The sequence below is a fragment of the Oscarella lobularis genome, chromosome 9, assembly GCF_947507565.1.
Source record: "Oscarella lobularis chromosome 9, ooOscLobu1.1, whole genome shotgun sequence".
Taxonomy (NCBI): domain Eukaryota; kingdom Metazoa; phylum Porifera; class Homoscleromorpha; order Homosclerophorida; family Oscarellidae; genus Oscarella; species Oscarella lobularis.
Genome location: NC_089183.1, coordinates 1,015,389 through 1,042,996, shown reverse-complemented (window position 1 = coordinate 1,042,996; position 27,608 = coordinate 1,015,389). Strand labels below are relative to the sequence as shown.

General features: G+C 43.4%; 7 protein-coding genes across 13 annotated transcripts; 4 read left to right on the top strand and 3 right to left on the bottom strand.

The window, feature by feature from the left end:
* Positions 1 to 480: 480 nt before the first annotated feature.
* On the bottom strand, positions 481 to 8,118 carry LOC136190879 (uncharacterized). Of its 3 annotated transcripts, none has more exons than XM_065979168.1 (12): positions 5,271 to 5,633; positions 4,989 to 5,209; positions 4,808 to 4,943; positions 4,557 to 4,738; positions 3,136 to 3,933; positions 1,789 to 2,388; positions 1,670 to 1,738; positions 1,375 to 1,619; positions 1,215 to 1,315; positions 987 to 1,152; positions 795 to 931; positions 481 to 729 (listed from the first exon to the last, which is right to left on the bottom strand). In XM_065979168.1, the coding sequence occupies exons 4-12, from the start codon at positions 4,564 to 4,566 to the stop codon at positions 606 to 608; spliced, it is 2,250 nt and encodes a 749-aa protein (XP_065835240.1). In that variant the 5' UTR covers positions 4,567 to 4,738; positions 4,808 to 4,943; positions 4,989 to 5,209; positions 5,271 to 5,633; the 3' UTR covers positions 481 to 605. The 3 variants fall into 3 exon arrangements, 1 of the variants encoding a protein (XP_065835240.1); XR_010670643.1 differs by lacking the exons at positions 481 to 729; positions 795 to 931; positions 987 to 1,152; ... (3 more) ...; positions 1,789 to 2,388; positions 3,136 to 3,933 and adding exons at positions 5,835 to 5,971; positions 6,032 to 6,197; positions 6,251 to 6,351; ... (2 more) ...; positions 6,821 to 7,117; positions 7,442 to 8,118 and having other exon boundaries at positions 4,607 to 4,738; positions 5,271 to 5,538; positions 5,590 to 5,772; XR_010670642.1 differs by lacking the exons at positions 481 to 729; positions 795 to 931; positions 987 to 1,152; ... (3 more) ...; positions 1,789 to 2,388; positions 3,136 to 3,933 and adding exons at positions 5,835 to 5,971; positions 6,032 to 6,197; positions 6,251 to 6,351; ... (2 more) ...; positions 6,821 to 7,117; positions 7,442 to 8,117 and having other exon boundaries at positions 4,607 to 4,738; positions 5,271 to 5,772.
* Positions 8,059 to 12,143, top strand: LOC136190893 (fibronectin type 3 and ankyrin repeat domains 1 protein-like). Of its 4 annotated transcripts, none has more exons than XM_065979197.1 (19): positions 8,059 to 8,197; positions 8,339 to 8,421; positions 8,652 to 8,678; positions 8,732 to 9,001; positions 9,069 to 9,148; positions 9,253 to 9,351; positions 9,404 to 9,502; positions 9,550 to 9,651; positions 9,695 to 9,793; positions 9,837 to 9,935; positions 9,988 to 10,086; positions 10,134 to 10,215; positions 10,272 to 10,370; positions 10,431 to 10,520; positions 10,579 to 10,677; positions 10,738 to 10,935; positions 10,981 to 11,049; positions 11,096 to 11,208; positions 11,258 to 12,143. In XM_065979197.1, exons 4-12 carry the CDS (start codon positions 8,953 to 8,955, stop codon positions 10,194 to 10,196), a joined length of 789 nt encoding a protein of 262 aa, XP_065835269.1. In that variant the 5' UTR covers positions 8,059 to 8,197; positions 8,339 to 8,421; positions 8,652 to 8,678; positions 8,732 to 8,952; the 3' UTR covers positions 10,197 to 10,215; positions 10,272 to 10,370; positions 10,431 to 10,520; positions 10,579 to 10,677; positions 10,738 to 10,935; positions 10,981 to 11,049; positions 11,096 to 11,208; positions 11,258 to 12,143. The 4 variants fall into 4 exon arrangements, with proteins under 4 accessions (XP_065835269.1, XP_065835268.1, XP_065835267.1 ...); XM_065979196.1 differs by having other exon boundaries at positions 8,652 to 9,001; positions 11,258 to 11,522; positions 11,583 to 12,143; XM_065979195.1 differs by having other exon boundaries at positions 8,652 to 9,001.
* Positions 12,103 to 14,161, bottom strand: LOC136190883 (spondin-1-like). The gene is given in 4 exon segments (XM_065979178.1): positions 12,103 to 12,441; positions 12,497 to 12,876; positions 12,924 to 13,171; positions 13,174 to 14,161. Coding segments are annotated over 4 exon segments (1,779 nt in total). The 5' UTR covers positions 14,087 to 14,161; the 3' UTR covers positions 12,103 to 12,203.
* A 1,583-nt stretch (positions 14,162 to 15,744) lies between these two features.
* Positions 15,745 to 16,746, top strand: LOC136191355 (putative ankyrin repeat domain-containing protein 26-like protein). Its single transcript, XM_065979679.1, has 6 exons — positions 15,745 to 15,766; positions 15,822 to 15,913; positions 16,178 to 16,276; positions 16,324 to 16,425; positions 16,469 to 16,567; positions 16,618 to 16,746. Exons 1-6 carry the CDS (start codon positions 15,745 to 15,747, stop codon positions 16,744 to 16,746), a joined length of 543 nt encoding a protein of 180 aa, XP_065835751.1.
* Positions 16,747 to 16,842: 96 nt separating this feature from the next.
* On the top strand, positions 16,843 to 18,039 carry LOC136190895 (POTE ankyrin domain family member C-like). Its single transcript, XM_065979200.1, has 8 exons — positions 16,843 to 16,863; positions 16,911 to 17,009; positions 17,066 to 17,164; positions 17,222 to 17,311; positions 17,369 to 17,467; positions 17,528 to 17,725; positions 17,771 to 17,839; positions 17,897 to 18,039. The coding sequence occupies exons 2-8, from the start codon at positions 17,007 to 17,009 to the stop codon at positions 17,972 to 17,974; spliced, it is 636 nt and encodes a 211-aa protein (XP_065835272.1). The 5' UTR covers positions 16,843 to 16,863; positions 16,911 to 17,006; the 3' UTR covers positions 17,975 to 18,039.
* Positions 18,040 to 18,505: 466 nt separating this feature from the next.
* Positions 18,506 to 24,632, top strand: LOC136190871 (serine/threonine-protein phosphatase 6 regulatory ankyrin repeat subunit B-like). 2 transcript variants are annotated; one of them, XM_065979157.1, is made up of 33 exons: positions 18,506 to 19,497; positions 19,568 to 19,670; positions 19,718 to 19,812; positions 19,872 to 19,940; positions 19,995 to 20,063; positions 20,116 to 20,256; positions 20,310 to 20,384; positions 20,440 to 20,538; positions 20,592 to 20,690; positions 20,771 to 20,903; positions 20,959 to 21,011; positions 21,073 to 21,168; positions 21,217 to 21,315; positions 21,387 to 21,485; positions 21,535 to 21,633; positions 21,693 to 21,791; positions 21,868 to 21,975; positions 22,037 to 22,102; positions 22,165 to 22,260; positions 22,309 to 22,407; positions 22,480 to 22,578; positions 22,628 to 22,726; positions 22,785 to 22,883; positions 22,934 to 23,032; positions 23,097 to 23,195; positions 23,325 to 23,423; positions 23,476 to 23,568; positions 23,624 to 23,728; positions 23,784 to 23,870; positions 23,932 to 24,018; positions 24,075 to 24,173; positions 24,222 to 24,320; positions 24,381 to 24,632. In XM_065979157.1, the coding sequence occupies exons 1-33, from the start codon at positions 18,514 to 18,516 to the stop codon at positions 24,501 to 24,503; spliced, it is 4,068 nt and encodes a 1,355-aa protein (XP_065835229.1). In that variant the 5' UTR covers positions 18,506 to 18,513; the 3' UTR covers positions 24,504 to 24,632. The 2 variants fall into 2 exon arrangements, 1 of the variants encoding a protein (XP_065835229.1); XR_010670640.1 differs by lacking the exons at positions 23,784 to 23,870; positions 23,932 to 24,018; positions 24,075 to 24,173; positions 24,222 to 24,320; positions 24,381 to 24,632 and adding an exon at positions 23,260 to 23,272.
* Positions 24,633 to 26,381: 1,749 nt separating this feature from the next.
* Positions 26,382 to 27,550, bottom strand: LOC136190892 (collagen triple helix repeat-containing protein 1-like). Its single transcript, XM_065979194.1, has 3 exons — positions 27,306 to 27,550; positions 26,886 to 27,239; positions 26,382 to 26,828 (listed from the first exon to the last, which is right to left on the bottom strand). Exons 1-3 carry the CDS (start codon positions 27,393 to 27,395, stop codon positions 26,478 to 26,480), a joined length of 795 nt encoding a protein of 264 aa, XP_065835266.1. The 5' UTR covers positions 27,396 to 27,550; the 3' UTR covers positions 26,382 to 26,477.
* Between the last annotated feature and the right edge of the window lie 58 nt (positions 27,551 to 27,608).

Below are 27,608 nucleotides of genomic sequence, written 5' to 3'. Positions count from 1 at the left end.
GCTTTCCTCTGCCCAACGCTCATGCTTAGAAGGAATAAGGAGACGCAACGTCTTGTGAAAGCGAGAAGACTCACTAAGAAACAGAAACAGGGGCCGTGAAAGCGTACATACGAGCAAATGCTACCGGGCGAAGCTCCGTTTCGGCTGTCCATGCCATAGCGAAGCGGAGGTTCGGACGTCCCCAGTCTTTTCTCAAGGCAGTGTTTCTTCGTCGTAAAAAGCCGCCGTCGCTCATAAAGGGCCCATCAACGCCGAGGGAAGCGCTATCACTACTGTAGCTTGCTTTTCTTTTACAACTCCTGCCTTGTTCGTTGATGCGTTCAGCGATGAAGCGGGCGTACGTCAAGCTGCATGTCTATGGTACGGAAAATTAATTCGCTAGACGGCTTGGTCATGTCAATCTTCTGAAGCCATTAATGCATGTGTACTGTAAGTCTATTTCATTCAAGTTTCAGCAGCACAAGGTTTGTAGTAGTCTATGAAAAAGATGCCACCAACACATACGAAACCTATAGGTAACTATACATCAGAGAGCATTCAATGGATTTCCTGATATTGTCGAAACTAGCGTGAAGGTAAGGGAGTTCAACAGTCACTGTACGCTGCTAAACACTTGTGCATTCTTCTACTTTGGTTGCCAACATGAACTCACTGACATCGTTGACCAATAGCTGAAACGACGGTCGTTTTTCTGGTTTTTCCGACCAGCACTCAGCCATTAATTGGAACCTACATTAGAAAACAAACAAATGATAAAAGCAACGGCGTGGTATCAATGATTGTTAGTGCTGTACATTCGATCAGGGCAATGCTTAGGTTGACTGAGTCGCATTCCCTCTTGAAGAAGCGGAATAAGGTTAGCGACGCTAACACCAGGATATGGCGTCATTCCCATTGTCATCACTTCCCACAATGTAATGCCATACGACCACTGCATAGACACGAAGTCACAACACCAGTGCCAGTTTGCACTCTAACCGACTCACTGTGTCACTTTTTGTTGTAAATATTCCTTCCGTGAAACCTTCGAGAGCAACCCAGCGAATCGGGAGTCCAACTTTGCCCGGTGTAATCTGGTAATAGTCCTTGTCTTTTTCCAATGCTCGGGCTAATCCAAAATCGGATATTTTGATAGTGAGATCCCAGTTTACCCTAAAGTCATTCACTCGATCAATCAATGTACAACTGTATTGAAAACGTCGATCTATCAATACATGCAGTTTCGCGCTGCCAAATCTCGATGTAGTATCATTTTCCCTGACAAATATTCCATTCCTTTAGCTATTTGAAATCCAAACTGAATCAGTCTGAAAAGCTAAACACGATCGATATAATTTGGTAAGACGTGTGAAAGATAATATATAAGAAAGTTACATCTCGGGGCATAGTTGCGTTACTGTCATCCTCCGCTGGAGAACCGAGAAAATATAGTGATCTTTGCTTGCGCAAATACGCTCTCAAGTCTCGTAAAGCCATATACGGCAGCACTATTAAAGGTCTGTAGTAGTGCTCGTGTTCAGGATTGGGCGACCAGCATATTCCGATCAACGTCAGAACATTTTCATGAGTAAGGCGTTTCATTCGAAGAGCTTCAAGTACGAAGTCACGCGCATTGACTCCTAAATCGTTCAATGGGATTTTTGTATTTGTATTTAAACAAATCTATTACCCGATTTAGGTGATTTCGCAGCAACGGTGCTTCCGTCAAACAAACATTTGTAGACACTTCCGAAATTACCTACAATAGGAACATGAGCATCTTTTGCAAGGTACATCTAGTCAATCAACCTTCTCCAATGTCTTTCTCTACCGTTAGACGTGTGGGGCACACGCCTAAGTCACCTATTTCCGCAACGATTTCAGAATCCAAAAGTTTGTTCAAGCCGGTTCTCATTTCGACGTCAGTGATAGGCGTCTGTCTTTCTGTTGTACGATGTTGGCAGGTGCAAGCAAAACGTCTTTTGCACCAAATTACAATTGGAAGAGTAAGTATCAAAATCAGAACTGCGCAGAGAGTTGTCGCAATGAGAATAGTCGAAGTAGTTGTGATGGAAATAGTCGCAGTAGTTGCGATGGGAATAGTCGCAGTAGGGTCGATGAGAATAGTCGCAGTAGTTGTGATGGGAATAGCCGCAGTAGGATCGATGAGAATAGTCGCAGTAGTTGTGATGGGAATAGCCGCAGTAGGATCGATGAGAATAGTCGCAGTAGTTGTGATGGGAATAGCCGGAGTAGGATCGATGAGAATAGTCGCAGTAGTTGTGATGGGAATAGCCGCAGTAGGATCGATGAGAATAGTCGCAGTAGTTGTGATGGGAATAGCCGCAGTAGGATCGATGAGAATAGTCGCAGTAGTTGTGATGGGAATAGCCGCAGTAGTTGTAACGTCTGAAATAGAATTGGTAGATTATCGTCTATTTCAATGGAGGAGGTGGGCATTAACTATATCTATAAATGCGCTCCCATGCAATTCTGATTATTACACATTTACTGTAGCTTCATTGCTATTTTTGTTAGATAAAGACTTATATAAATTTCAGCAGAGCACGGCCATATCAACCATTACCATTTCTTTGTTTTCGCTATTTTTTGATTCTGAACCGATTCAGTTAGAGATTGTTTGCTAATCTGATAACAAGAAGAGCGAAACTGCTAGAGATATGTCTCTTTGCTACACGTTTCCCACGGAGTTACGGTCTTTTGCACGGTCTTTACAATTGCATGGAAGAGTACGTATCAAAATCATCAATGCACAGAGAATTGTCGCAATGAGAATATTCGTATTTACTGAAATGGAATGGGTGGTTATCTTCTATTTTTATTGTACAAAGCTGGGAATTATTGTATAAACTTATGCTCGTAATTCTTCTTACATCGTATACTGCAGTTTCACTACTATTTTTGTTAGATAAGGGCTTATACAGTTTCAGCGAAGCGTATAGCCCATTCAACTTTCTACTATTTTACACCTCTTTTATCTTTCCTAAATTTTGCTTCCGAGCCGTTTCAGTTAAAAGGATATTTCTAATCTGGAGACAAGAAGCGCGAATCTACTATAGAGAGGTGTCTTTGCTACATGTATCACGTTCCTCACGGAATTACGGTGCGATTTTGCACTAGTACTGCATGTCTTACCGCAGTGGTGTTCGTCGGAAGAGTCTCGACAATTGGACTGACCATTACAGCGATACCTTTGATGAATACAACTTCCGTCGTCGCACTGCCACACCTGGATTGTACTGTTCTCATCACAGCAAAATAGTTCATCAGAGGAATCGCCACAGTCGTTGTCACCGTCACAGATCCAATCTGAAGGAAAACAACTTGTCTCATTTTTGCACCAAAACCGTGACGGATCCTGTTGGCAGTAGCTAAAACAATTTTGCTCATCAGAGGAATCGCCACAGTCGTTGTCACCGTCACAGATCCAATCTGAAGGAAAACAACGTGTCTCATTTTTGCACCAAAACCGTGACGGATCCTGTTGGCAGTAGCTAAAACAATTTTGCTCATCAGAGGAATCGCCACAGTCGTTGTCACCGTCACAGATCCAATATAAAGGAATACAACGTTTGTCATTTATGCACCAAAACAGTGACGGATCCTGTTGGCAGTAGTTAGAACAGTTTTGCTCATCAGAGAAATCGCCACAGTCGTCGTGACCGTTACAGAACCAAGTTGGAGGAATGCATTCTCCACTTGCGCACTGGTTCTCAAAGGGGCAGATGGAACGTTTTTTCCGTTGTTCGCAGCCGATTTCTTCGTCTGAGCCATCGCGACAGTCGACGTTTCCGTCGCAATGATGACGTTGAGAAATGCACTGTCCATTGAGACATTGAAAATCGCCGCGACGCGTGCAGGTAGATAGGCTTTGTTTCGCGGCTTCAATTTGCACAATGAGTATCAACACAGAAACAAAGCGCCAGGTAAAACCTACGAAAAATCAATTAATTAATAAAGTCGTGAAAGCTACAGTATTGCCAGTGTTGACTCAGAGCCTGTAACTTTCTAAGCGCGCACCGCTGGTATATGCTGTAAGTGACGCAAATTAAAAATCTGCTGCAGCATATTATAGAAGGAAGCTGTTGCGTGCACATCTAGAAGTGTTCATGTTGACGGATGCGTCTAAATTTAGTACCGAAGTAGACATATATTTTATAATGCGCAACTTCGTTTTGCGTGCATTCATTAGAACATGCAGTATTGTCTTTACACGTACCCACCTACCTTGATTGTGGGGCCCTCTAGGGCAATTGGAGTCTGAGAGTGCATGCATGAGTGCGGCATTGTAAAACAAACTAATTATTAACTAGTAATAGGAAAAGGTGTGGCAAAAATACTTTAGTTACCATCGATTTATATATATCGGCCAAGGGCATGAGCGCGTGCACGAGAGCTAGGCCTTGTTAAACGCTGTCGAGGAAAATCGCCTCCCTTGCACGACGCTGAATTAATTAACGCGCTCGATCGAAGTTCAAGCCATCATTGTCTCGATGGGCCGTAATGGCACGTACACTGGCTATGAGTATTTTATTCGGAAGCGTGTCCTTCTTTACCGTGCTTCATGGTCCGCGCGTTCAGTTACACAGCGCGGGCGACGCACCGTCGGCGACAATGAAGAGGCAGGTGGTTTATATCACGCACAAAAACGCACGCTATGTGCACGATTAGTTCCTTGACGTCCACTCGTTTATATACGGCACGTGCGTCGGAAGGAATTGAGAGTAAATGCAGCAAACTAAATATACGCGCGAGCAAAATTTTTTTATCACTAGCTCTCACTTAGGACGCTAAGGCAGAATCTTACCTTCGTGCGCAAAAGACTTTCCAACCATTCGAAAAAACTTTGCTTCATCAAATGCGCGGACAGGAAAACCAAAGTTTATCGCATGCATGATGAAACCATAGATGAAAAATAGAATTATGATGAAACTTCAAAGATTCTAAACATACATATTATCTATGTATAATAAGAGGATCAATTATACTGGAAAAACGATCAAATGCGTCGTCTGACAGCGCTTTTATCGATCGAATTCTTTGTCCGACAGCACTCTTTTTGATCCGTATAGAAGCCGATTGCAAACAGAGCATCACTCGGTGTTGATTCCTCCGACAACTGGTGCATTTCGCCCGTTTTCTCGTACTCAACGCGTTCTCCATGGGAAAGCCGTCAAGCGGAAGTTTGGCCGGACGCTCATTATCTCTCCTAAAGGCGCAGAGTTTTATCGTCGACTCGGAAGAAAGCTTTTTGGCGTCGCTGTATCAACCTCGTATCATCTTGACTTCAGATCGACTTCCATTTTACTGTAGCTTGCCTTCCTTTGTCAGGCTTTCTTGTTGATGCATTGAGCGATGAAGAGTCGCGAGTCGTGGGCAACCATCTACGTAGCTGCAGGTCTAGTACGCGGCAAATCAATTTTCTTAGCAGCTTGGTCGAGATCGACGTGAAGCCGGGACGATTTCAGTTCAATCGTCTAAAGCCATACTTATCTACGTCTATTTTTGTTCACGTTTTAGCAGCACAAGGTCTCTAGTCTATGAAAATGATACCAGCAGTTACACGAACAAAACCGTTGACTTCCTTACTTGACTGTAATGGCTAAACTAATAAGGTGAGGGCGTTCAAAAGTCACTGTAGCCTGCTAAGAATTTGTGTATTCTGCTGCTTTGTTCTTTTCCAACATGAACTCGCTGACTTCGTTGACCAATGCCTGAAACGACGGACGCTCTTCTGGGCTTTCCAACCAACAGTCAGCCATTATCTTGAACCTATATTACACACAGAAATTTTTGAAGCAACGGCGGGATATCAATGGTCGTTAGTACTGTACATTTGATCAGGGCAATGCTTAGGTTGGCTGAGTCGCATTCCCTCTTGAAGGAGCGGAATAAGGTTACCGACGCTAATACCAGGATATGGAGTCATTCCCATTGTCATCACTTCCCACATTGTAATGCCATACGACCACTGTAGAAGTTAGACACGAAGTTACTGCATTTGGTGTAGTTTGCGCTGTAAGTGACTCACCACGTCACTTTTAGTTGTAAATATTCCTTCTGTTAAACCTTCTAGAGCCGCCCAGAGAATTGGAAGTCCAACCTTTCCTGGCGTAATCCGGTAATAGTCCTTTTCTTCTTCCAATGCTCGGGCTAGCCCGAAATCGGATATTTTGATAGTGAGATCCCAGTCTATCCTAAAGCCATTCATTCAGTAAATTATAAGTACGATTAAAAAGTCGTTTAGTACATGCAATTCCGCGCTGCCAAATCTCGATGTAGTATCATTTTTCCTGACAAGTATTCCATTCCCTTTGCAATTTGATATCCAAACTGAATAAGTTTGAAAAGCTAAAAACGATCGCATAAATAAGCAAATAAGATATGATACGGCAAACGTTACGTCACGGGGCATAGTCACGTCATCATTCTCAGCTGGAGAACTGAGAATATAAACTGATTTTTGCTTTCGCAAGTATGTTCTCAAGTCTTGTAAAGCCATGTACGGAAGCAGTATCAAAGGTCTGTAGTATTGCTCGTGTTCAGGATTTGGTGACCAGCAAATCCCGATCAGCTTCAGAACATTTTGATGCCTAAGGCCTTTCATTCGAAGGGCTTCAAATATGAACTCGCGCACATTCACTCCTACATCGCTCTGTAGCATTTAGTATTCTTATTCAAATATTCGAATCTCTGACCTGATTTAGCGGATTTTGCGGCGACAGTACTCCCGTTCAAACGACACTTGTAGACTCTACCGAAATTGCCTACAAACAGGTATATACATGAGTATCTCTCAAAAAGATCATTCACTCAAAACCTTGTCCAATGTCTTTCTTTACCGTTAGACGCGTAGGGCAAACGCCTAAGTCACCTATTTGCGCAACGATTTCAGAATCCCAAAGTTTATTCGAGCCGGTTCGCATTTCAACTTCAGTAATAGTCGTTTGTCTTTCTGCCCTACGACGTTGGCAGGTGCAAGCAAAACGTTGTTTGCACAAAATTGCAATTGTTAGAGTAAGTATCAAAGTCATCACTGCGAGGAGAGTGGTTGCAATAGTTGTGACGGGAATAGTCGCATCCGTTGTAATGGGAATATTTGCAGTAGTTGTAATGTCTAAAATAGAATCGGTAGATTATCGTCTATTTCAATGTAGGAGGTGGGCATTAATTATTACATTATGTAGTAATGAGAATTGGAAGCGCATTCATAGCTATAAAGTTTTAGCAGAAAAGAAATAATTTAAGTTTGCATCGATGTGCATATACATATATCAGCCAAGAGCATGAGCGTGCGCGAGAGGCGTTTTTATACGCGGTCGGGAAAATCGCCTCCCTTGCACGACGCTGAGCGTGCGATCGAGGCTCAAGCCGTCATTGTCCCGTAGTGGTGCGTACAGGCTGCAAGCATTTATTCGGAAGCCTGTACGTCCTGCTTTACCGGCTTCACGCTTCATGTTCCGGTCCGTTTGACGCGTGACTGCTGAACCTGAAGTCTCTTGCTCGAAGGTGGGCCGTCGTAATCCTGTAGCCGTTATAAGGCAGAGATACAGTGCGAGGCGACGCACCGTCGCAGCGGACGCGAAGAGTGGTTTATGTCTCTCTTGACGGCTCTGTGGTCTGCTTTATGTCACGCAAAAGACGTACGCTATGCGCATGATTAGTTCCTAAACATCCTTGACTTCCACCTTGCTTCCGCATTATGAAGTCTCTGCACGGACTCCGCCTCTGTTTGGCCGTGGTTGACAGCTAGTTCAGAGCAAGGTTCCATTTGCGCATCGTACATGTTACACGGCGCGCTCGTCGGACAGTTCTCCTCGTCCGAATTGTCGCCACAGTTGTCGTAGCCGTTGCAGACCTGATAGCGATCGATGCAGTTGGCGTTCTTGCACGGGAACATGTGACTGTGTCGTCGTAGCAGCGATCTCTGGTAGACTAGACTACGTAGCAGCGTACAGGACAATTTGCTCGTCGATGAGCAGAACTTGACGCCCCTTCAGCCAGGAGTTCCAGATCCGACTGTTGATCACGAGCGGCTATGATTTCGCTCTAACGACGGCTTAGTCAAGCTTTTCTGCCTAGGTTTAGCCGGATAGCCGGGCTCCAGAGCGTCAACGAGTCACATGACGAAAACTTTAGCCTTTTTGGACGTCGCCAGAACCTTCGTCCTTCAAACAACCGCCGGCCTTTGTTTAACGTATGATTAGTATTCTTTGTGCTTGCTTTCAGAAAATTGGGGCTTCTTTCGAGGAAATCGAATTTTCGAAGCTCCTATTGGCCTAATCGTTTAGACGCGTATTGAATGAGACTCTTAGTTGACTCGTCTCTTCGTCATCAGGCTTCCTCTGCCCAACGCTCATGCTTAGAAGGAATAAGGAGACGCAACGTCTTATGAAAGCGAGAAGACTCACTAAGAAACGAGTAAGGACAGAAACAGGGACCGTGAAAGCGTACATACGTGTGATAACGTACAAATACTATCGGGCGGAGCTCCGTTTCGACTGTCCATGCGCTAGTCTACTCTTAATTAATTGCGTTGTACTCGAGGTAGAAGTAAGAGAGATGCCAGATCTTCTGTTCTGATCTGTTTTCTGATTTTGAAGAACGCCTTCCTTTGGATTTTTGAAGGGGTCTCATAAACGGTTTTTTAGCCCATGAATTTCTGGAAGCCGCCGAAAGTATTACACGGAGTTTCGCGCTTCCTGGAGATGATAGTCATGAACTGTCTAAGATGAATGAAGGAAGCTAGCGACGTCAATCGATCTGCCTCAAAACCTCGTCGATAAAAGAAGATCACGCCCTAGGCCTATTTTGACCGGATTGTTGCTCATGGGTTGCTCATGGAGCAGAATCGTCATTGTTTAGGAATTGAATAAGCCGTTCAATTAGTCGCTCTGTCTTTTTTGACATCAATTTCGAAAGAGCGACGCATGGATCGATGCATACAGTAACATGCAGACAGTATTCCAGTGGAGCCCAGTCTGTTCCTTAAACACCCACCGTAAGATCTCTTCAACCCCGTCTATGAAACCGACCGCCTAATCTTGCGTCTGCATCTCTCATCCAAGCAGTAGAAGGCGGAGACATGACTCGCGTGGAAGACATCATATCCAGCGAAGCAGAAAAATGGGAAGAAGTGAAGGACAAGGTAACGGTCGCTTATCGGGGGTGCATGATTTGTAAGCGGGAGTGAGAGAAGAGAGCCTCCTTGTCAGGGAACTCCACGAACTAAACGAAAGACCATCGTTGCAGGATGGAAACGGACTGCTTCACATTGCTGCTAGAAAAAATCGTCCTAAAATTGCCCATTATCTAATAGAAAATAGAATAGACATCGAACTTCGAAACGAAGTTAGTCATTGCATCAAAGCACAAAAAAGAATGATATGACTTTGTCTTTTAGTTGAATGAGACGTCTTTTCTAGTGGCTGTCAAACACGGACACGCTGTCGTTGTCGATCTCTTGCTATCTAAAGGCTGCAATCGCTTGGCAGAGTCCAAAGTTAGACAAATGGTTTGTGAATTGAAAATTTAACGTTTTTTATGCAGTGGAGTCGAGGAGCTTTGGCTATGGCAATTTGCAATGGGCAGTTTGAAATGACGAAGAAATTAGTTGAAATGGGATTTGACGTCGACAGACCCAGTGAAGAGGTAGTAGAAATTAATTAAATATCTTTATAATAAGCTTCTCTAGTATGGCTACACGTCAATGCATTACGCCGCCTTTAGAGGAATTATTCAAATTGAAAATTATTTGATCAACAGTGGAGCAACTCTTGAAGCTCGATCAAAAGTGATTACAATAGTATTATTGGCGGTGCTCATATTATTATTAGTCTGGAATAACTCCAATTCTTGCCTCTTCTGGAACTAATAACGTCGGTCTATTTGACATGCTCATATCAAGGGAATGCAACATAAAGGCAACAGAAGAGGTGATCTTTCATATTATGAGAAATTATTTGACAACTTGATTATTATTTGTAGTGTGGTCACGGAGCGTTACCTAGAGCGAGCGTATTTGGACGAATCAATATGGTAAAGAAGCTTATCGGAATGGGATTCGACGTGAACGAAGCGTGCAGTGTAAACCACCGTGTGATTAATTAAACCAAATTATTTATCTTTTTTAGCATGGCGTACGAGTCTCCACTGGACGGCGAAATGTGATGACGCTAGCATCGCCGCTTTGCTGATATCGAAGCTCGAGACATGGTTTAGTTCTTGTGAACAATTAAAGACGAATGACTTTGATTTTGATCTCCTTTTAGTGGGGAAGAACGCCCTTTCTCAGAGCCATCTGTCTAGGCAGCAGTAACGTAGCTGGGTTGCTTGTCTCGAAAGAATGCAACCTTCACGCCAAAGCCGAGGCACAATTTTTTAAATAAAAATACCGCCTTAGTTTATTTTGTTTTGTTTTTTAATTCAAGGACGGACACGGAGCTTTTGTGCTGGCGTGCACGAGGTGTCGTTATGATACGGCCAAGTTGCTTTTGTCCAAATTTGATTATATGAAAGAGGTTCGTTTAGCTAAATGACAAAATAACAATTAATAACGAAGGCTTTGCTCTTGTTTAGGAAGGTGCGTCTATGTTACACTGGGCAGCCCATAATGATTATCAGCATATGGCTGTGTTGCTGATTTCAAATGGAGCTAATTTAGAAGCCAAAGACGAGGTGCTGCAATTGCTAGTGCCGATATTAATTAATCTCTTGACGCGTTCTTGTCGTCTTTAGTGGGGCTCTACTCCATTCCTTACTGCGGTCGAATTTGGCTCGGATAACACTATTGATTTATTGCTTTCAAAGAAATGCAATATTTTTGCAAAAACGCGTGACGGTGCATCGGCTCTCGATCTTGCAATCGTGGGAGGACGCCTTGACTTGTTTCAACGCTTTGTCAATGCGGGAGTGGACGTCAATTATCTCACACAAGTTTGTATAGGTCAGATAAAGGACTGATCTCACTTGCCTTTCCAGGAAACTCGAGATTTCCTTACTAAATTGGTAGCAGATGGAAACAAAGAAGCGTCTAAATATTTCAAAGAGGTACGTTATCACGTAACAATTATTCCCACTGAAACCAATATTATAGTTAAACGTCTTCTATATGCCCTACAAGAAAAAGACGTAGTCTTAACCGAACCGGAATTGATGAGTGATAGTCTGAGGAACGACTTCTCCACCGCCTTAGCACCTGAAACCAAAGTGACAATCTTGTGACGTAGCTAAGGCATAGTTTATAGATAATTTTTAGAACGTTGCCGCTGTGGATGGAGGGGAAGGCGATCAAGCGTTGTTTTCAAGGCTTCCGAGAGTCCCCTAAGAGAACAAGACGCCTTTGCAGTCAGTTCTTGCACAGAAAACTCTTGCATTGTACAGTGAAGCTGATGGTCTTTCGAGAATCAATAAACGCAGGAGTTTTAGAGTACGAACTATCAGGCTCAAGCTGCCTTTGACGCTGTCGAGTATTATATTTCGTTAGGCAGATGAGCGGAAGAGGCGAAACCAGTCTACTGCATGTATGTTTTTGCAGCTGAAAATCTCGTCGAGTAAATAGTTAAGGTTAGTTATGTCACTAGCACCCGCAGACCATCGTTTTGATTGAGGGAAGAACGGTCGTCATCTGAAGGGCGATAAACCCAGCCAGCGTATATAAATTGAATTCAGACAAGGAGCAACTGGACAAACTGCACAGTTAGTCAAAAGTCGGCTCATTTTTGCGACTGGGGATATTCTTTAATCATGGGTATACGTGAAACTGAATTTCATCCAGATTCACGATCGTATGTTCCGTAAGTGGCATGGTTTCCCACGTGAGCGGCTACTCTGATTAGTCCGGATAGAATGTTCTCACAAGTCCTTTTTTGGCGACGTCGATGGAAGTTGGACTTGATACTGGCAAACACGACGTCAATTGCCATGGGTCCCGAACATTCTGCTCTATTGATAGTGACGTACGATCGTCAGCAACATCTACTACTAGGGCAAAAATTTCTATATTGGCAGCGTTTCAGAGCTGTAGACGAATGGTGTTTTTTTGAAAACGCATTCCTAATGCAATGCAAGCCTATGTGAGGCGCGCTGTAACTCCAAGTTGTCACTATTTATTTATTTCACATATACGACTACCTACCACTGATGCAGACAAAAATTCTGCTTTTAAAATATGAAAACAGTCACTGATTATTTCTATAAGACTTTCAGGGACAGTTACACATATGAAAATCATCTAATTTTTCGCAAGTTCCATTACATTTCGTGCGATCGACGATGTCTCTGAAACGTAGTGTAGGTGCACAAGGCCTACAAGGTGTCCACTCTGACCACTGGCTTAGTTTACACGGAAAGGGAAAGGTAACATTGCAGGGTTGTGTCACGGTTTCAGTTTCGCACGTCTTTCCGCAGACTGTCGGAGTATTTGGGATTCTTTTGCGCATTCTAATGTAAATGTTATAGTTAATACCATCATTTAGAGCGTCTAACAAGCACTCACCTCTGGCCTACACATCCTTCTTTGCTTTGACAGGCTGACCATTGGCCCCATTCACTGAAATGACACGGACTCTCACAAGAATCCATATAATGCAAACGTTTTAGACAAGGTTTACACGTTTCAGAAGTCTCATTCACAATATGGCGCCATCGCCATCTGAGAGACCGGCTGCCAAAGCAGGAACATTGTGACCATTTAGACCACTTAGAAACAACGCATTCATTGCAGCAATTTTCAGGACACCGTTTTTCTTCGAAACGTTCAGGAGGACAGGGAGTGCCTCCGCACTGCGAAACCTGGGAGATTCGTCGTCGTCGGTTCTGATACCCAGGATTTGCACAGCTTCCGCTGCATATACTCCATGCGTTCCATTCAGTAAGCTATATCAGAAATGTTTTTTCTACCATGAAATTAAGGTCTTTTATACCTGGCAATCAATGAGACTTCCGCCTTCACACTGTTCGCTTTCCTCCAGATCTTCACATGATCCTCCATGTTTTGCAGGTACATCAATGCCTCGACTGCGTATACGAATACCAGAGCCGCAAGTGCGAGAGCAGCCTGACCATCCCGACCATGCACCGACTTGGCATGGTACGGGACAGGGGTCAGTGTTGCATGGCCAAGTCTCTTTCAGACTGTAGTGGCACGATCCACCGTATTTAGCATTTGAACAATACTTCGATAGCGTATACGAGTACCAGAGCCGCAAGTGCGAGAGCAGTTTGAAAATCTCGACCATTCACCGACTTGGCATGGTACGGGACAGGGCTTAGTGATGCATGACTCAGTCTCTTTCAGACTGTAGTCGCACGATCCACCGTATTTAGCGTTTTGAGAAATACGTCGATTGCGTATATTAATACCAGAGCCGCAAGTGCGAGAGCAGCCTAACCATCCAGACCATTCACTGACTTGGCATGGCACGGAACAGGGCTCAATTTGGCATGGCTCAGTCTCTTTCAGACTGTAGCGGCACGATCCTCCGTATTTAGCGTTTTGAACAATACGTCGATTGCGTATAAGAATACCAGAGCCGCAAGTGCGAGAGCAGCCTGACCATCCCGACCATGCACCGACTTGGCATGGCACGGGACAGGGCTCAGTTTTGCATGGCTCAGTCTCTTTCAGGCTGTAGCGGCACGATCCTCCGTATTTAGCGTTTTGAACAATACGTCGATTGCGTATAAGAATACCAGAGCCGCAAGTGCGAGAGCAGCCTGACCATCCCGACCATGCACCGACTTGGCATGGCACGGGACAGGGCTCAGTTTTGCATGGCTCAGTCTCTTTCAGGCTGTAGTGGCACGATCCACCGTCTTTAGCGTTTTGAACAATACGTCGATTGCGCGTATGAGTACCAGAGCCGCAGGTGCTAGAACACGGTAACCATGAACTCCACTCACTGACTTCGCACGGTTCTGGAGTTTTACCACGGATTCCGTCCCAAGCATTTTGAAGACGATCCCCTACGCTATCCGCAGCATCTTTAACATGGCTCACAACACGCCTTACTCTCACTCTCCATCCAGTGACGGTAGACTGAACAAAAACAGCTGATATCAGGATAGCAAATAGAAAAAATCGCATCCTTGATGTGTTAGAGAGTGAAAAACTAAACTGATCCAGCTGTGGCGCTCGGCCTGGTCTTATAGAAAAGAAAGAAACGCGGAGCACGTGATGCAATTACATTTACATTACGGCGGCCACCTTTCTAAAACGCGACGGTACTCATCATTGCCGTATTTACCGGCGTTTGGCGAAGCGGAAGTCAAAGATACAGTAAACGGCTTTCAATAAATACAAGCCACAAGTCTTACTACAGTACAGTATATACGCGCAATAAAACTATACCAGCATGCATGTCCGAAAAGACATGCAATGCACGCGGCAGGGGAGAGCCTAAATGAACTGCGCATGAAAGGCTCTCCTTTTTGCTGACTAAAGCACTGTACTGAGGCAGCGGAAGCGATCAAAGAACTTCATGCACCCACGCGCTTTCGGGTTATGAGAGTTTCGCGACGGATCGCAAACTTGAAAGGGCTTGTTGACAGTAGGCGCGGTCAAAGACGAGCGACTCTTTGACCAGGTTGCCGATGTTGCTTTGGACGCATTTTTTGGCATTTGGGCGAAGGTCGAGTGACCATGGTGGAGTGACGACGATGAAGAGAACGTGACGCCTTCAGCCAAGAGTTCTATTGATCCGTTCATCCTGTCTCTCTAACGACGGCTGGCTAAAGCTATATTTTTCCTCCATTATTCTGCCCATTATTCTGCCTACGGTACGTTAGCCGGGCTACAGAGCGTCAACGAGTCACATGACGAAAACTTTAGCCTTTCGGACGTCGTCAGAAGCTTCGTCCTTCAAACGACCACCGGCTTTTGTTTAACGTATGATCAGTATTCTTTGAGCTTGTTTTCAGAAAATTGGGGTCCCTTTCGAGAAAATCGAATTTTCGAAGCTCCTATAGGCCTAATCGTTTCGACGCGTATTGAATGAGACTCTTAGTTGACTTGTCTCTTCGTCACCACGCTTTCCTCTGCCCAACGCTCATGCTTAGAATGAATAAGGAGACGCAACGTCTTGTGAAAGCGAGAAGACTCGCTAAGAAACGAGTAAGGACAGAAAACACTCAAACAGGGACCGTAAAAGCGTACATGCGTGCAAATTCTACCGGGCGAAGCTCCGTTTCGGCTGTCCATGCACTAGTCTTTCTTGCGTTGTTGTGCTCGTGGTAGAAGATATGCCAGATCTCTATTCTGATTGGTGATTGGTTTCCCAAATTTGAACAACGTTTTTCTCTGGATTTTTTGAAAGGCTCTCATAAAAGTCCAGGAAGCGGCGGCGACGGCAGCGACGACGGCAGGATGAAAAAGCGAAAGGAGCTAACGCATATCATTCGTGTCGGTAAGAAATCCTCTACAGCCAGTTTATTGAATAACCACACTGTACTGCAGATAATGGAAGCGTCAGTGGACGGCCAAGAAGCCTGTCTTACAATCAGCAGCATAGAAGTTTTTTTGAATTTTTATTTTTTATTTGGTACTGTAATACTATGCGTTCGACTAATTCTTAATTTTACGACGGTAATTAAAATGTAGATAAGGCAGCACATCAGCACGGTAGCGGAGCACCAATTAGGTGATCAACTTCCGCACGAATTTGTTGCCAATTCAGCTGCCAAAATCATTTCACAGCTAGTGCGCGTGACATGGCTTGTTCGATTCTCTTCAGTTGAAAAGTCGCTATGGGTAATTCAAACACCCACCGTAAGATCTCTCCAATCGCGTCTATGAAACCGACCGCCTAATCTGGCGTCTGCAGCTCTCATCCGTGCAGTAGAAGGCGGAGACCTGACTCGCGTGCAAGAGATCGTATCCAGCGAAGCGGAAAAATGGGAAGAACTGAAGGACAAAGTAACGGTCGCTTATCGGGGGTGCATGATTCACCGAAGCGGTAAGCGGGAGTGAGAGAAGAGAGCCTCCCTGTCAGGGAACTCCACGAACTAACGAAAGACCATCGTTGCAGGATGGAAACGGACTGCTTCACATCGCTGCTAGAAAAAATCGTCCAAAAATTGCCCATTATCTAATAGAAAATAGAATAGACATCGAACTTCGAAACAAAGTAGTCATTGCATCGAAGCACAAAAAAAAGAATAATATGACTTCGTCTTTTAGTTGAATAAGACGCCGTTTGTAGTGGCCGTCAAACACGGACACGCTGTCGTTGTCGATCTCTTGCTATCTAAAGGCTGCAATCGCTTGGCAGAGTCCAAAGTTAGACAAATGGTCTGTGAATTGAAAATTTAACGTTTTTTATGCAGTGGAGTCGAGGAGCTTTGGCTGTGGCAATTTGCAATAGGCAATTTGAAATGACGAAGAAATTAGTCGAAATGGGATTTGACGTCGACAGACCCAGTGAAGAGGTAGTAGCTATTAATTAAATATCTTCATAATAGGCTTCTCTAGTATGGCTACACGTCAATGCATTACGCCGCCTTTAGAGGAAATATTCAAATTGCAAATTATTTGATCAACAGTGGAGCAAATTTTGAAGCTCGATCAAAGGTAATTACAATAGTTTATTTATTTATTGGTGGTGCTCATATTATTATTAGTCCGGAATGACTCCAATTCTTGCCACTTCTGGAACTAATAACGTCGGTCTATTTGACATGCTCGTATCAAGGGGATGCAACGTAAAGGCAAAAGAAGAGGTGATCTTTCCAATTATGAGAAATTATTAGACAACCTAATTATTATTTGTAGTGTGGTCACGGAGCGTTAGCTAGAGCGAGTGCATTCGGACGAATCAATATGGTAAAGAAGCTTATCGAAATGGGATTCGACGTGAACGAAGCAGTGTAAATCACCGCGTGATTAATTAAGCCAAATTATTTATCTTGTTTAGCATGGCCGGACGAGTCTCCACTGGACGGCGGAATGTGATGACGCTAGCATCGCCGCTTTGCTAATTAAGCACGGAGCTAATATCGAAGCTCGAGACATGGTTTAGTTTTTGAGAACAATAAGAGATCGTTGACTTTAATTTTGATCTCCTCGTAGTGGGGAAGAACGCCCTTTCTCAGAGCCGTCTGTCTCGGCGGTAATAACGTAGCTGGGTTGCTTGTCTCAAAAGGATGCAACCTTCACGCCAAAGACGAGGCACAATTTTTTTAAATAAAAATACCACCTTAGTTTATTTTGTTTTTTTAATTCAAGGACGGACACGGAGCCTTTGTGCTGGCGTGCACGAGGTGTCGGTATGATACGGCCAAGTTGCTTTTGTCCAAATTTGATTATATGAAAGAGGTTTGTTTAGTAACTAAACGACAAAATAACAATAACGAAGGCTTTGCTCTTGTTTAGGAAGGTGCGTCTATGTTACACTGGGCAGCCCATAATGATTATCAGCGTATGGCTGTGTTGCTGATTTCAAATGGAGATAATTTAGAAGCCAAAGACGAGGTGTTGCTATTGCTAGTGCCGATATTAATTAATCTCTTGACGCGTTCTTGTCGTCTTTAGTGGGGCTGTACTCCATTCCTTACTGCCGTCGAATTTGGCTCGGATAACACTATTGATTTATTGCTTTCAAAGAAATGCAATATTTTTGCAGAAACGCGTTACGGTGCATCGGCTCTCGATCTCGCAATCGTGGGAGGACGCCTTGACTTGTTTCGACGCTTTGTCAATGCAGGAGTGGACGTCAATTATCTCACACAAGTTTGTATAGGTCAGATAGAGGACTGATCTCACTTGCCTTGCCAGGAAACTCGAGATTTCCTTGCTAAATTGGTAGCAGATGGAAACAAAGAAGCGTCTAAATATTTCAAAGAGGTACGTTATCACGTGACAATTATTCCCACTGAAACCAATATTATAGTAAACGTTTAGGTGAAAGCTCTTTCAGAAAATCGGGGCTCTTTTCAAGGAAATCGAATTTTCGAAGCTCCTATCATCAAAGACGTCTAGGGTGAAAGAAGGAAGCTGGTGGACGTCAATCGATATATCTGCCTGAGATTATCACGTCCTGGGCTCGTTTTGACAGGATTGTTGCTCAGAGAGCAGAGTCGTAGTTGTTTAGGAATTGAATAAGATTAGCATGTTCAACGAGTAAAAAAATGCATTCCTAATGCAATTTATTGTAGTGCTAGTGAGTTTTGGTAGGAGAAGGCCCGTGTCTTTTCCACTAACACTTATTCCAGTTTATGGATTACGGCTTAGGCTCTCCTGTCTTTGTCGCGTAGCTTCTTTGCCACCCTTTAGGGCCCTGGAGTCCCAGCACAGACGCACGAATAATTGATTTTCCCTCAGCATGTCAATCATGCGCGGGTCGCCAATGTTGGCGAGTGGCTCATTTCATTTTCCACGGAAAATCGGGCATGCGCAGACAGTGTGTACTGTACCAATAATTACTGTACCAGGCGCCAGGTTATACGGGACTCGCGTGCGGGGGAAGGGCCTGGGACGAGGCTACACTGTAGTGCGCATGCTAGCGGGCGTGGCACCCTATGGCTGATCCTAGGTGGGAAGAGCATCTGACTCCTGTTTTGGACAAGGCCATTCGCCTTCTCGCCGACCTCGTACAAGGCAGTCTTCTAGACGAAATTCGTGCCAAGAGAATTATAGAGCAGGATCAGTACGACGATCTCCTCCTTCTCAAAGAGACGAAGAAAAACGTAGACGTAGCTCGCGCAGCCTTTCAGATTCTTTTCAGAAAAGCAGCCCCGTCGTTTCAAGACTTTTGCTCTGTTCTCGGAGGGACGGGCGGCAGCGGCGTAGCTCTTCACAAGCTTCTCAGTAGGAACACGCCCCCTACTCAATGTAAGGCTATCGATCAGAGTGCAGCGACCGTCGATCAGTCTCAAATCGATCCCAATGGCAGCGCTTTGCCTCTATCTAGTCATGAATCCAAAATCATTTTTATTGAAGTTGTTAAGAATTTGGAAGATAAGTACAAGCGGCACAAAACTGAGATCAAAGCAGCTATACTGACTTACCTAAACGATGTGTACTCTGGAGCAATGGTTAGTCTTGACGAAATCTTTTCTCCGCAACTGAGCAGAATGCAGTCTGTTGCTATTGACAATCAAGTCAAGATAAGAATACTTTTTCCGAAAAGTGATTGTGTCTGCTTTGAACTGAACCGTCGAAAGATTACCCTATACCTTTGCAGACTAATGCAAGTGAAGGAATCTGACTTGGAAATTGACGTCGTTATAGGCTCAATTACATTAACAGTGCATCTTCCCGGTGAAGGCTTTCTCAATATGCTTGTTTTTCTTCACCGAAATGATGAGCCTTTTCAATTCTTGCTTGATGTGGATGAGTCGGCAAGAATTGGCTTTGGCAATTTTGCTTACGTTTCAGTGTCTTTATTCAATAAGAGAGAACAGAAATCAAGATACAAAGATGAGGACATGCAATTGCCTGCTTTGCTGTCTGCAAATTTGCGCAATCATTCTGGAGACGTGAAGCAACGAAAAGTCTCCTCTGTAAGTTTTGATTTTAAAATATCAATTTCCAAAAAACGCGTATAGGGTCTTGATTCCTATATACGTGCAGATGAGAAAATCCTTATTTGCCGCAATCAGAAAAGGAGACCTTGAAAGATTGAAAGAATGCGTGAAAAATGGGGCTAAGCTCAACGGAGACTGGAAGGAATTTGGTTAGATAGTTTTCTTACCTACGTCACTGTTTCAATTCCGGCCTCAGGAAAGACTCCACTCGAGATGGCCCTTTCAGTGGGAAACGAAGGAATTGTTTTATTTTTGTTAGAAGAGGCATCTTTTGTCTCCGAGTCAGACACGGTTGGTTCTCCGTTTCTGCCAAAATTTTTCTTTAAACTATACAATTTTGGTCCATGCAGGAGAACGCATTCAGGACTGCGGTTAAGACTGGGCTATTAGAAGTTGTGAGGAAACTTTGTCAATCAGAGGTAATCGGCAAACTGTACCGTAATTGCTGAAAAGTCTACTATTTTGAACCCTAGTTTGCATGCACCTATTTGCAGACAAGGTGTAACAGTTGCTTAGACAGAATGTGTGATGCGCCATCGAAGGTTTGGGGTATACACAAAGATGTAGACACTCTCCCAGTGTTGGATTGATTAGGGAGATGTGCTTTTGTTGAATGCTTGCTTTAATGAAAATGTAAAAATTGCAAAGCTACTTAGAGACGCTGGAGCAGATGTTAATGCGAGAATTTGGGAGTGTTGTTTTCCTCATCTTATTAATAGGGCAATTTCATCTTTCGTAAATTTTTATGTATAAATTAGGAAGCTTTTGTCTTATCTAATCGTCTTTAGAGCAAAGAAAGTCCGTTGCTGTTAAATTATTCTGAAATAACACTTCCACGTTTATTTATTGGTCAGGGAAACCCGGTTTGTCATGGAATCATTCTCGTGCTTAATTAAGATCTTTCTTATGTATTTTTAGAAAGTAGAGAGTTCTCTTTCGTTAGCGTGTGCTGCTGGTCACGTGGAAGTTGCCAAGTTTCTAATTGACGCTGGAGCAAATGTCAGGAAGACACGCCCAGTTAGTAGCAGTGAATGTATCATTTGTTTTATATAATGGTACCAAATCTTTAGGGAGACGGAAATCCTTTAACATTAGCGTGTTCTAGAGGTTTTCTAGAAATCGCAAGACTACTAATTGACGCTGGAGCGGACATTAATCAGACAGATCGGGTGCAGTTGTCATAAGACCATTAATTACATTCTCGTGCTTAATTAACCTAACAAGATCTTTTCTCGTGTATTGTGTTTAGCAAGGAAAGAGTCCTCTTTTGTTAACGTGTGCTGCTGGTCAGGTAGAAGATGCTGAGTTTCATACAATTTCCGTTTTCTGGACGACACGCTCACGCCCAGATACCAGTAGTAGCCGTGCATTTATCAATAGTGGTAATCTTTCGATTGAAGAAATCCATAATTATAGCGTTGTCTGGAAATTATTTAGAAATTGTAAAACTACTAATTGACGCTGGAGCGGACGTTAATCAGACAGACCGGGTTTGTTGTAGAACCCTTAATTAATTTCTTGTTAAAATCTTTTCTTATTTATTTTGTTTAGCAAGGAGAGAGTCCTCTTTCGTTAGCGTGTGCTGCTGGTCACGTGGAAGTTGCCAAGTTTCTAATTGACGCTGGAGCAAATGCCAAGACACTCCCAGTTAGTGGCAGTGAATGTATCTTTTGTTTTATATAATAGTAATTTTAGGAAGAAACAAATCCATTATTTTTTTCGTCTTCTAAAGGTTATTTAGAAATTGTAAGACTACTAATTGACGCTGGAGCAGACGTTAATCAGACACGCCGGGTTAGTTATAAATCATTAATTAAATTCTCGTGCTTAATCTAATAAGATCTTTTCTTACATATTGTGTTTAGCAAGGAGAGAGTCCTCTTTCGTTAGCGTGTGCTGCTGGTCACCTGGAAGTTGCCAAGTTTCTAATTGACGCAGGAGCAAATGTCAGAAAGACACGCCCAGTTAGTAGCAGTGAATGTATCATTTGTTTTATATAATGGTAATCTTTAGGGATACAATAATCCTTTATCATTAGCGTGTTCTAGAGGTTATTTAGAAATCGCAAGACGATTAATTGACGCTGGAGCGAACGTTAATCAGACAGGCTTGGTTTGTTGTTGGACCATTATCGTGCTTAATTAAGATCTTTTCTTATATATTGTGTTTAGCAAGAAGAGAGTCCTCTTTTGTTAGCGTGTGCTGCTGGTCACGTGGAAGTTGCCAAGTGTCTAATTGACGCTGGAGCGGACGTTAATCAGACAGATCGGGTATGTCATAAGACCATTAGTTACATTCTCGTGCTTAATTAACCTAATAAGATCCTTTCTCATGTATTGTGTTTAGCAAGGAAATAGTCCTCTTTTGTTAGCGTGTGCTTCTGATCAGATAAAAATATTAAAGTTTGGTGCAATTTTCGCTGCAGCAGATGTCTGGATGACACGCCCATGTCCAGTTAGTATCAATGCATGTATCATTAACGGTAATCTTTTGATTAAAAAATCTATAAATATAGCAAAATTATTTAAAAGTTGTAAGACTACTAATTGACGCTGGAGCGGACGTTAATCAGACAGACCGGGTTTGTTGTAGAACCCTTAATTAAATTCTCGTTCTTAAGATCTTTTCTTATGTTGTGTTTAGCAAGGAGAGAGTCCTCTTTCGTTAGCGTGTGCTTCTGGTCACGTGGAAGTTGCCAAGTTTCTAATTGACGCTGGAGCAAATGCCAAGACACTCCCAGTTAGTGGCAGTGAATGTATCATTTGTTTTATATAATAGTAATTTTAGGAAGAAACAAATCCATTATTTTTTTCGTCTTCTAAAGGTTATTTAGAAATTGCAAGACTACTAATTGACGCTGGAGCAGACGTTAATCAGACACGCCGGGTTAGTTATAGAATCATTAATTAAATTCTCGTGCTTAATCTAATAAGATCTTTTCTTACATATTGTGTTTAGCAAGGAGAGAGTCCTCTTTCGTTAGCGTGTGCTGCTGGTCACCTGGAAGTTGCCAAGATTCTAATTGACGCAGGAGCAAATGCCAGGAAGACACGTCCAGTTGGTGGCAGTGCATGCATCATTTGTTTTATATAATGGTAGTCTTTAGAAAGAAAAAAATCCTTTATCATTAGCGTGTTCTGGAGGTTATTTAGAAGTTGCAAGACTACTAATTGACGCTGGAGCGAACGTTAATCAGACAGACTGGGTTTGTTGTTGGACCGATCATTATCGTGCTTAAGATTTTTTCTATTTATTGTGTTTAGCAAGGAGAGAGTCCTCTTTTATTGGCGTGTGCTGCTGGTCACTTCAAAGTTGCCAAGTGTCTAATTGACGCTGGAGCGAATGTCAGAAAGACACGCCCAGTTAGTAGAAGTACGTGTATCATTTGTTTTATAGAATGGGTAATTTTTAGGAGAGAAAAAATCCATTACTATCGGTGTGTTCTGGCGGTTATTTAGAAATTGCAAGACTACTTATTGACGCTGGAGCGGACGTTAATCAGACAGACCAGGTTGGCATAGAAACGATCATATTAGAGTGCCTATTTTGTTGCTTATCAAACATGCAATCCTTAGGACGGAAGAGGTCTAACGATGTTAGCTTATTTGAATGGTTATGTAGACATTGCAAAACTTCTAATTTGTGCTGAAGCGAATGTCAATCAAGCAGATCTGGTTCGTCCTGGCACCATTTGTATATAATAATTGTTCTTATCCATTTGTCTTAAAATAATACAAGAAGTTTCTTCTGGGTTATTAATAGTGCATATATCGCTTGGATATATTCTATTTTTTAATCTTTAGGGCGAAAGGACGGCATTTCTGTCAGCGTGTTCTCATGGTCATATAGAAATTGCGGAACATCTAATTGGCGCTGGTGTGGACGTCAATCAGACAGATCAGGTTACGTATTACAGTACACTTGCAGATGTTATTCCTTATCACTAATCTTTAGGACGAAAGAAGTCCGTTGTCGCTAGCTTGCTCTAAACGTTTTCCGAAAATTGCAAAATTACTAATTGACGCTGGAGCGGCCGTCAATGCAGCGGTATGCACTATCAAGATCTGCATCGTGCAGTTTTCTTCAAGTTGAAATCTTTTAGTCTATTAGAAGTTGTTTGTTGTCAGCATGCTCTAAGGGTGACGTGGAAATTGTCAAAGTGCTACTGACCACTGGAGCCACGGTGGATCTCAACAGAGCAGACTTGGTCTGTATACATAAAAGTGTATAACTTGGCATGTTCTTATTATTTCAATCCCTAGAGCGAATGCCTTTTGTCAGCGTGTGGGAAGGAAGTTGTGAAAGTGCTGGTAGACGCTGGAGCAGATGTCAGCTGGAAAGACCGAGGGGTTTGTAGTAGGATACTATAAGATAACCTTCTTCTCATAGCAGCATTTAATTTATTCGTAGCTCTTGCGTGAAGCCTGTGATAACGGAGACATCGAAATGGCAAAGATACTAATAGGCGCTCCAGCGGATGTCAATAAGATCGACAGGGTTTGTAGTAATGCGCTACTTGCGTAAAGAATGTTGTTGGCGACTTGAACGTTTAGTCTGGGCACTTACCTCTGTTGTCAGTGTGTCATCATGGTCCGGTAGAAATTGTTAAACTGCTAATAGACGCTGGAGCCGATGTCAATAAGGCCAACAAGGTTTGTAAAGCGTTACTTGCCTAAAGTTATATTAACTTGAACCTTTAGTTTGGGTACCTACCTTTGCCATCAGCGTGTCGTCAAGGTCAAGTGGAAATTGTTAAACTGCTAATAGATGCCGGGGCGAATGTCAATAAGACCGACAAGGTTTGTAGCAATGCAATAAAAGACTCCTCTTCGAGTTCAGGTTTAATTTGAAGCCTTTAGTTGGGGCGTCTACCTTTGTTGCTAGCCAATAATCAGGTAGAAATTGTGAAACTGCTAAAAGACGCTGGAGCGAATGATGATACGACATGGCAGTCAAGCGGCTCGGGGCCGCTTTCAAGTTAGTGAATTTATGTGTCACTATTTATACAGGTATTTTTTGCTGGTAGCAGGCGCGCGTATGCAGCAATTCCCTACATGTATATACATATATATTTTCTTTGTGTAAAACGTACGTAAAGATAAATGACCTAAGAAGTGACAGCTCAGCTGGAGGATTTGCTCACCTTCACAGCATTTTCAGGTATTAGTCATTGTTTAGGAAATTTGATCTCAGCGCTCGTCTAGAGACCTCTTTTTATGTAGGTTGCACAGTGACGTCTCCTCCACCAAAATGTCTCCTGATTTTTGCTCAGACGATGACGGAGACGTGAAACGGCTAATCCGAAGATAGTTTCGAGAACTAAGAGGTACCTCTGATACGACGATAGAGATTCCGAACGCAAATATTTAAAGCGATCAAAGAACTTCAACAACGTACGCGCTTTCGTCGTGTCGGGTCATGAAAGAGTTTCGCGACGGATCGCAAAGGGCTTGTTGAAAGTAGGCGCGGTCAAAGACGAGCGACTCTTTGACCAGCTTGCCTTTGGACGCATTATTGGCAGTAAAGCGCCGATGCTTAGTTGGGCGATCGAAGGTCGCTGACGACGATTAACAGAACCTTACGCCTTCAGCCAGGAGTTCCTGCACCGACTGTTGATTCTGTCTCTCTAACGACGGCTGAAGCTATATTTTTCCTCCATTTATTCTGCCTACAGTACGTTAGCCGGGCTCCAGAGCTTCAACGAGTCACATGACGAAAACTTTATCCTTTTCGGACGTCGCCAGAAGCTTCGTCCTTCAAACGACCGCCGGCCTTTGTTTAACGTATGATCAGTATTCTTTGTGCTTGTTTTCAGAAAATTGGGGCCCCTTTCGGGAAAATCGAATTTTCGAAGCTCCTATTGGCTCAGTCGTTTAGACGCGTATTGAATGAGACTCTTAGTTGACTCGTCTCTTCGTCACCAGGCTTTTCTCTGCCCAACGCTCATACTTAGAATGAATAAGGAGACGCAACGTCTTGTGAAAGCGAGAAGACTCACTAAGAAACGAGTAAGGACAGAAACAGGGACCGTGAAAGTGCAAATGCTACCGGGCGAAGCTCCGTTTCGGCTGTCCATGCACTAGTCTTTTTTGCGTTGTGCTCGTGGAAGATATGCCAGATCTTCTATTCTGATCGGCTTCCCAAATTTGAACAACGCTTTTCTCTGGATTTTTTGCAGGGCTCTCATAAACGGTTTTGAACCACGGAATTTCTGGAAACCCTGAACAGACACAGAAAGAATTTTTCATTCAACAGCGTTTGGCAATTGTTCTTCCTGAAGATGATGGCGCGCGCTCTCACGCTCACGAACCGCTTTCTTTGTCTTTTCCAAGCGGTATTTGTCCAGGAGAGTGAACGGAAGACGTCTAAGGTGAAAGAAGGAAGCTAGTGGACGTCAATCAAAAGCCTGAGATTATCACGTCCTGGGCGGATTGTTGCTCAGGGAGCAGAATCGTAGTTGTTTAGGAATTGAATAACATGTTCAATGAGTCGCTCTGTCTTTTCTTTGACGTCGATTTCGAGAAAGCCACGCATGGATTGATGATGCATACAGTACCTGCTAGACAGACAGTATTCCAGTGGAGCCCAGTCTGTTTCGTAACTGCCATCACAGTTTTCAACATGAACGGCTACTGTACTCGTATCAGTTTAGCTATAATTAATGTTCTCTCCAAATCCTTCTATTTGGTGGGATCAGCATTGCTGAAACTGATGCTGTCGCCGTCAGTTGGTAGTGGGTGGTGAGCACAGCAGTCGTCCCCACACAAGACTCTCCAAGTGGCGGCGTACGTTACTTTAAAGGTTAGCACCGTCCCTAGAAACCGTAGACTGCCTGTTTAGTAAGCAGAATGGTTGTCACGAAGAAGGCTTTTGTTTAGACTTGTTTTCGCAATAAGTACTACAGCTTACATAAATGAAACGCGGAGAGCAACTGTTAGGCAAGAGCCACTTTTGATTCATTTTTGAGACTGGGGATATTCTTCAATCATAATACGTGAAACAGAATTCCATCCGGTTGCAAGATCGGATGTTCTGTAAGTGTGACAGTTCCCAACATGAACGGCCACCGTTATCAGTCCGGATGGAATGTTCTCACAAAATCCCTCTATTTGGCGAGGTCGATGAATGTTAGAGTTGATATTGACGTACACGACACCGTCAATTGCCATGGGTCTCGAACATTCCGCTCCGTTGAAAGTGATGTACCAACGTCCACAGCAGTAGCCCTTAGAACAATGAACTCTCATATTGGCAGCATACGCTACTTTGAGAGCGGTAGACGAGTGGCGTTTTTTGAACGCGCATTCCTGTTGCAATGCATTTCTGAATTGGGCACACTGTGAATCTCAGTTGGTAGAGTTTACCTGTATAAGACCTGTATCTTTTGCATCTTCTCTTCTCCAGGCACATTGCTTCCAGTTTATAGAGTGAACTGTGCCGTTTTCTCCTTGAGGTCCAGGCTCTCCCATATTTCCTTTTAGTCCCTTCTCTCCTTTTGTTCCTATTTTCCCAATTCCAAGGGGTCCTCGTTCGCCCGAACTTCCCTTTGGCCCCGTCTTTCCTGTGGCTCCCTTGTCACCTTTAGCGCCTTTCGTTCCGTCGCTTCCCTTTTGGCCTTGCATTCCATCCCTTCCTGGCAATCCGTCCCTTCCTGGCAATCCGTTATGGCCCGGAGTCCCGGGAATCCCTGGGAACCCTGAGTAAACACCAGACGAACCCTTCAGCAGAAACGATTTTATTTTTCAGCTTCATAAATGAATTACAGTCGAGGGAAGTATCTTTACCTCATCCAATGTCGGAGAATTTCCCTCGACAGAGGTATGAAACATTATCAAAGCAGCGTAGAAGTACTGAAATGTTGATTTAAAATTCATCAGCGTCTTTGGTTATCGATGCTCTATGTGTCTCTGCTTTCAATCTTACTTGTTTATATAGACCTCATAGGAAGCGGTTATGATGTCAACTCCGTGAAATAGAATCAAATGTTGACGTCTTTTCCGTTCTTCGTAGGCTACTGTAGGCTCTAACTACATTGGATCCGTCTACTAACGCGGCTACTTGAAACCATAAAAGGAAGTTTTAAGGTG